The 7,665-nt window shown below is 50.8% G+C and overlaps 1 protein-coding gene across 2 annotated transcripts in view; it reads left to right on the top strand.

Moving 5' to 3' along the window:
* Positions 1-7,665, top strand: part of Sardh (sarcosine dehydrogenase) — a 57,830-nt gene that overhangs the window by 2,000 nt on the left and 48,165 nt on the right. For both annotated transcript variants that reach the window (XM_029474635.1, XM_021183131.2), the window contains exons 2-6: positions 707-1,061; positions 2,417-2,595; positions 3,725-3,904; positions 5,547-5,670; positions 5,818-5,918. In XM_029474635.1, coding sequence (XP_029330495.1) covers positions 728-1,061; positions 2,417-2,595; positions 3,725-3,904; positions 5,547-5,670; positions 5,818-5,918 — 918 coding nt within the window. In that variant the 5' untranslated portion in view covers positions 707-727. The remainder of the gene's footprint in view (positions 1-706; positions 1,062-2,416; positions 2,596-3,724; positions 3,905-5,546; positions 5,671-5,817; positions 5,919-7,665) is intronic.

The following is a 7,665-nucleotide window of genomic DNA, read 5'->3' as shown; positions in this document are numbered from 1 at the left end:
CTCTCTCTCTCTCTCTCTCTCTCTCTCTCTCTCTCTCTCTCTCTCTCTCTCTCTCTTTTTCTTTCTTTCTTTCTTTTATTTGGTGTGCATGGGTCGGTGTGAGAAAGGGTTTCTCTGTGTAGCCCTGGCTATCCTGGAACTCATTCTGTAGACCAGGCTGGCCTCAAACTCAGAGATCTGCCTGCCTCTGCCTCCTGAGTGCTGGGATTAAAGGCCGGCGCCATCACCACCTGGTTTCCTGGTAAAGTCATGTTATTACATTTTGATGAATAGGGAGATGGGGCTGGGGTGGGCTTTCTGAAGGAAGGGCTCTTGATAACCCCTTAAGGGCTGCTTAACCCCACCTCTCTGACACCCACTTCCTATCCAAAACTGTCTTCCCTGAGGCCAGCTAGAACCTGCTGGAGAGTGAATGGAATAGTGATGGAGGATGGGGGAGTGAGTGAGTGAATGGGGAGTGGGTTAGTGAATGAATGAGTGGGGAGCACATGAGTGAATGGGGGAGGGAGTGAATGGGGGAGGGAGGGAGTGAATGGAGGGGTGAATAGCTGAGAGGGGGAGTGGGGGAGTTAGTGAACACACATCACAGGGAAGCAGCAGAAAGAAGGCCAAGGATGTAGCAGGGGAACCTCAGGTACATGGGCTTAACCCCCACAATGTCTGCACTGTACCCCATCCAAACTGACTCTCTTGTTGCCTCCCCAAGGTACAGGAGCCCTAAGTCCCCATGGCTTCACTGAGCCGGGTCCTACGTGTAGCTGCCACCTGTCCTCGAGGGAGAGCTGCTCGGAATCTGGGGCTACAACCCCTAGCCACAGAGGCCAGGCCCACCACCGAGAAGAGTGTTCCATATCAGCGGACCCTGAAGGAGGAGGCCCAAGGTGCCTCCGTGGGGCCCCAAGGACCAAGCCAGCCCCTGCCTAGCACAGCCAATGTTGTGGTCATCGGTGGGGGCAGTTTGGGCTGCCAGACTCTGTATCACTTGGCTAAGCTGGGTGTAGGTGGAGCGGTGCTGCTGGAGAGAGAGCGACTGACCTCTGGGACCACCTGGCACACAGCAGGTGGGAACCTGGGTGCAGGCGGGTAGGTGGGACATAGCTGGGGGTGCAGGCGGGTAGGTGGGACATAGCTGGGGGTGCAGGCGGGTAGGTGGGACATAGCTGGGGGTGCAGGTGGGTAGGTGGGACATAGCTGGGGGTGCAGGCGGGTAGGTGGGACACATCTGGGGGTCAGTCTGGGTGAGGCAGTGGTGTTGGAGAGGAAAGATGTATAGTGGAGGTGGAAGGCCAGCCAGACTTCATTCTCTGAAGAGCTGTGCTAGGGAGAGTGGTAGGCACTGCCTGTGGTCCTTTGGGTATGGGTGAAGCTGCATCCAGGCAGCTGTCTGAACTAAGAGCAGAACCCCTGTTCCCAGAGGAAGCCACTAGGCAGAGACACACCTGCTGGAGGACAGATGGCCCTGTGTGGTAGAGGCTCACATTCTGTGGCACTCTCCTGACTTACCCTGTGCATGCCCACTAAGCTCCCACAGTTCTATGTCTTCAACCCTTTAGCCAGTGGTGCCCTGGTGAACAGCTGCCAATCTGATGTGGTGTAAACACTCGCACCTCAGCGGCTGTCAAGAGGCCATCATGAGACTACTGCTGAACTTGGAGAACTGATAGTCTAGTCCGGAGCACACTGCCTCTAAGCCGGAGGTTCTCAACCTGTAGGTTGTGACCCCTTTTGGGGTTGCATATCATATATTGGTATTATGATTAATAACAGTAGCAAAATTACAGTTATAAAGTGTCAATGAAATAATTTTATGGCTGGGAGTCACCACAACATAAGGAACTGTATTGAAAAGTCTCGGCATTAGGAAGGTTGAGACCCCCTGCTTTAAGCCCATCTCCCAAAGCCAGGCCGGCTGGGCTGTCAGGCCTTGGCCCTCCATGCTGCAGTAGCCTCATTGCTGGCTTCTGTTCCTCAGCCTCTGCTGTCTTAGCAAGACTGGGATATCTGGGTCCAGTCAGTTTTCAGTCTCACCATTCACCTGCTCTGTTACTTTGAATTTGGTACCTATGAAATAACCTCTCAAAGAGCGGTATGGTGGCCTAGGCCTATCGTGTCAGCACTTGGGAGCCAGAGAATTGGAAGATGAAGAATTCAAGTTCATTGTTGGCCACATAGCAAGTTTGAGGCTAGCCTGGGCCTCTCAAGATTCTAGCTAGACTCTACCAGGCCTGGCACATAGGTGCTTGTTAATGGAAGCCCTAAATATTGTCACTAGGAGCTGTCCCAACATAGCCCTAACCTCCACCTGTGGCAGGCTATGTCCTATCCTTCCTGGGTTCCCACTGTTCCTCCTTATTTCTCTGGAAGAGGGGTGTGACGCTACCCTGCAGGGGACTCACAGTGTCCTTTTCTGGCCCAGGCTTACTGTGGCAGCTGCGGCCCAGCGATGTGGAGGTAGAGCTTTTGGCTCACACACGGCGAGTGGTGAGCCGTGATCTGGAAGAGGAGACGGGGCTGCATACAGGCTGGATTCAGAATGGTGGCCTCTTCATCGCCTCTAACCGGCAACGCCTGAATGAATACAAGAGGCTCATGTCGGTGGGTGTGCCCCTAGGGAAAGCTGGGCATGCTTTCTGCAGGGGGCTCAGGTGGGGGATTGTATTCCGTAGGGGGAAAGGTGGGGTGTGCACCTCATGGAAGCTTACATAGATGCTGTGCTCTTTGTGGGCATACGTGGAGGTGAAGGGGACCCCAGCAGTAAGTATATGCAATAATTCCTTGACATGGAAGGCAGGGCCTACAGATCTGGGTTCAAACCTTATCACTGCTCTTTGGTGGCTGAGCTACCTGAGTGGAGAGCCCCACACTCTTCATTCAAAATTCCTGGAGAGTGCTGGGGGTGTGGTTTAGTCTGTGGGGTGCTCGTTCAGTGTGCACAAAGCCCTGGGTTCTACCCCAACTCTGAATAAAACAATGTGGTGTTTCACCTGCTCGCAGATTTAGAACAACTCAGAGTCACTGAGCCTTACCTCTGAAGTAATCTGAAGCCTGGTATTGTGGGGCATACCTCTTACCCTATCAGAAAGGGCAGGAGTTTAAGGTCACCCTTGGCTCTGTAGTTTCTGGTCAGCTTGGGACACATGAGACCCTGTCTCAAAAAGAAAAATATCCTTAAAGAATCTCATTGCTAACTGGGTGGATCCCTGTTAAGTAGGTCATCACCCACATTGTATTGGTTGTTCTTGGTCCAATTACATATGGGGGCGTCGCCTGCTTGACAGTGCCATCAAGCCAGGAGCATATTGGTGTTTTCTTGGGGAAAACTTGGAATCATCAGACCTAAAATATGAGACTGTGAGCGTTTATTTTGATTGTATTATGGCACATAAGCAATTTGTAGCTCATTCTTGTCTAAGTTCCTAATCAACTGCACAGTTTGCTATCTGCTCATTTCTGGGAGTGGGTGTTCAGTCCCTCATTCATCTTACAAAGCTATCACTGGAGCAGATGCTAGAGCCAAAGGGGTATGCTCCAGACCCTGCCTCTGTACTGGCTCCACCCCTTCACTTCCTTGCTAGAGAAGACCTAAGGGGTCCTCTGGGCATAGAGACTTGCTCAGGCTTCTAGAGGCAGCAGGGTTGGTCTTGTATGTAGGGCCCTGAGTCAGGTAAGTGGCCTGAAAATCTGCTTCCCATGGGCTCAGATACTTTCTTCTGGGTTTTTCTAGTTGGGCAAGGCCTATGGTATAGAATCCCACGTGCTGAGCCCAGCAGAGACCAAGAATCTGTATCCGCTGATGAACGTGGACGACCTCTATGGGACCCTGTATGTGCCACAGGATGGTACCATGGACCCCGCTGGCACCTGCACTACTCTCACCAGAGCAGCAGCAGCTCGAGGAGCTCAGGTGCCCAAAACTGCCAACTCTGGGTCTTCTCTCTGAGCTCACTTTCCCTACAAACCCCGAGGCCAGAGAAAAGATTCCATCCTTGGCCTGATATATGTGGTCCTGGGCCAGTTGGGACCATTCAGCCTTTGGGGTTCAGCCATTGTATTGTCCCATCCCTTCACAAGGATCCTACTCTGTCACAAAAGGAATCTCTGGATCCCATCTTACTATTCTGCCTTTCTTTGCCTCAAGCTTGCACTTACTGTAGAAAAACTTAAAATGATAAACAGGGGCTAGGGATATGTCACTGGATACTTGATGCTCAGGCATGACGACCTAGTTTTGTGTTCCCAACATCCACGCGGTAAAGTGGCTGTTGCTGGGCTTTCTGTCTGCCATCTTTGTGGAAGCAGTGTGCTCCAAGTTAAGTGAGAGAGCCTATCTCAAGGGAACAAGGCAGAGAGTGACAGAGGAGGGCACCAATGTCCTTCTCTGGCCTCCAAATGTGCTTTTGTGCCCCACACTTTCATGTTTGATGCTGTGATAAAACACCCTGACAAAAAATAACTTAGTGAAGGAAAGGACTGACCAGTCTTTTTTTTTTTTTTTCCGAGACAGGGTTTCTCATATAGCCCTGGCTATCCTTGAACTCACTCTGCAGACCAGGCTAGCCTTGAACTCAGAAATCTGCCTGCCTCTGCCTCCCAAGTGCTGGGATTAGGACTGACTAGTCTTACAACCAGGTTATGGTTTTATCATTGAGAAGTCTAGGTAGAAACTCAAGCAGTTAACCACATCACATCCCACACTCAGGAACAGAGAGAGAGAGAGAGAGAGAGAGAGAGAGAGAGAGAGAGAGAGGCAGACAGGCAGACAGACAGACAGGCAGACAGGCAGAGACAGGGAGAGGGAGAGGGAAAGAAGATATATGATATATATGTGTACATGTATATGTATATGAATACACTCATGCCCAGCTATCTTCCTTTACTCATGCAGTCCAGACTCAGCGTAGGGAATGGTGCTGCCCACAATGGACTAGGTCAGTTAACAACCAAGTCAATTCTCCATAGATACATTCATAGGCCAAATGATCGAGATAATTCTTCAGTTAAATCTCTCTCACGGTGATTCTAGGTTGAATCAAGTTGACATTTAAAGCCAACCAGCACAGTGCACGAAGCTGTACAGACCCCCCATACATCTAGATACCATACACAGCACATGCACATACCACAAACATGCACACACAAAAAGACAAAGGAAGTAAAAAAAAGAGTCCAGCAAGACTGGACATTTTAGCATGTTTCTGTTTTCATGAAGGAATAAACAGACACACATCTTTTTAAAAACCAAAGTGATGTATAAGTATTTTTCTATTTTTCTATTTTTCAAATGAATCTTACCTACTAGAAAGCCAGCGATCCTTTGCTGTTTTGAATGAGTATCCCCACCCCTGCCACATCTGTGTAAGTTTTCCAACTAAAGAAGGGAGTGGGCTCTGCTGTCTTGTGATGTGGCTTCCATTTCTCTGACCAAATGAATCAGGAAGAGTTTCTCACAGAAGCAGTATCCTCTGGTCCCATCCAGTGGGTTGCAGATGGAGGTCAGACTGTCAGAGAGCCCCATATGGTTAAAGTGCAGTTTTTTCCCACTTCAGGTCATTGAAAACTGTGCAGTGACTGGCATCCGTGTGCGGACGGATGACTTTGGAGTGCGGCGGGTGGCAGCTGTGGAGACAGAGCATGGCTCCATCCAGACACCCTGTGTGGTCAACTGTGCAGGTTGAAACACTGTTCCCCTGACTCTCACAGCTTGGGTCCCACCCACAAAGGACGCCTTTCTTGGGTGGGAAGTCAGGGTAGGCAGGAATTCTGAGGTGCCCCATGCCCACTCAGGTGGCAGCTGAGTGTTCTCCATTCTGCCTTCAGGAGTGTGGGCGAGCAAGGTGGGCCGCATGGCTGGAGTGAAGGTCCCGCTGGTGGCCATGCACCACGCTTATGTCGTCACTGAGCGCATCGAGGGGATTCAGGTAAGTGATGGTGCTGGCGAACTCAGGACTTCCCCTAACACCGAGTTTGGACACAGTCAAATGGCACAACCCTCAGCTTTAGGCTCCACTTCTGGGTGCAATGGGGACCTTCTGGGTGGTGGCAGATGCTGTGAATTTGATGGTGCAGGCTACTTTGGTCACCAGGGCCTGGCTTCTCTTTGAATCTCTAGTCTGGTAACCATGGCTACCAAGCTGGGCCATAGGCATCCAGTTTGGCTTTGTTCAGTGTCCTGGGCCTGAGTTTCAGAGAAATCAAGTGTGCTAAATCCTGACTTATGACTCTGGTTCCTGGCACACAGCACCTCTGAGAGCCTCTGCTGAGGGAGCCCCAGACCTTGTGTGCCTCCTGCTCTCTCCTCTCTTGATCTTCTTTCCTATGTTGTTGGCTGGGACTTTTCTGGTGCCTTACCACTGATCCCTCGTTCCCCTTACCAGTCATCTGAGCACATCTTCCTCTTCCCTCCTGCCTCATCCATCAAACCCACTACTTCCCCATCACGCCTTCCACCCTCCTCTCCTCTTCCTACCTTCTTCCCCTCTCTTTTATCCTCCATCGTTCTCTTTCCATCCCTCTATCCTTTAAATCTTTATCTTATGTGCACTGGTGTTTTGCTTGCATGCATGTCTGTGTGAGGGTGCTCACACACTTATGAGCTGCCATGTGAATGCTGGGACTCGAACCCCAGTCCTGGGAAATCAGCCAGCGCTCTTAACTCTGAGCCGTCTGCAGCCCCCCTTTATTCTTTTTGCCCTCCCATCCTTTTCTCACCATTCATTTCTTTCCTTCTATCCTTGCCACGCTCCCACCTTCCATTCCTCCTCTATGCCTTCTTCTATCTATGCAACCACTCCCCCATCTCCTTGTTCATCATCCATCTTTCCATCCCTTCTTTATTGCCTTCCATCCACCCACCCATCCACGACCCATCCCTCCTCCCCATTTACCATTCCCTTCCTCTATTCCACCATCATTCACCTTCTTGCTAATCCTTTCCAATGGGGATCTAATCCTGTCTCCAGCCGGCACTGACTGGAGGTGGTAGGGAAGAGAGAGAGAGAGACCCCTGAGTTTTGCCTGAGGAGAAAAGGGGACCCTGCAGATAAGCAAAGGAGCTTCAAAGGGTTCTGGAAGGGAACCCTCCCAGGGTTCAGAGACCCAGTGTAGGGCAGAGCCTGTCCTAAAGGACCATACAAAGTCACACAACTGACTTCCCTTAGGCCAATCAAATGTGGCTGGGCATGAGCTGCCTGACATCCCTAGCCAAGATTGGAGGACCAGTTGATCTTTTGGTAGCTCCTTGGAGAAGGAGAAGGCCACACCTTAGTGGGGATTTGAGGATGATGGAGAAGGTCACAGAGCATTTGGTTTTGATTTTGATTGACATTTCAGAGATCTAAGCCATAGGTTGTGGGGTGGGGATAGTGTGAGAAGCCAGAATGCTCTTATTTAGGGCCCAGTGATGAGAGTCTTAGACAACTGCACACCTCCTCTTGCCCATGTTAGAAGCCTTGTTCCTAGGGCTTGCCTCCCCCACCTTGCATGAACCTGGCTTCCTTTCTGCCTTCAAGATGTGAAGACTGGATGTTTCACAGTGTGAACGTAGGGGATAGCACAGCAAAAGCCTGGGTCTGGTCGGCTCCTGTCATTGTTCCTAGAGTAACTCCCCCTGAACACACAGTATGTCCTTATTCACAGAGACACCATGCTGGCCCTGTACCAAAGGTC

The sequence above is a fragment of the Mus caroli genome, chromosome 2, assembly GCF_900094665.2.
Source record: "Mus caroli chromosome 2, CAROLI_EIJ_v1.1, whole genome shotgun sequence".
Lineage (NCBI taxonomy): Eukaryota > Metazoa > Chordata > Mammalia > Rodentia > Muridae > Mus > Mus caroli.
The sequence above is the reverse complement of the archived record's forward strand: the minus strand, read 5'-3'. Positions and strand labels throughout refer to the sequence as shown.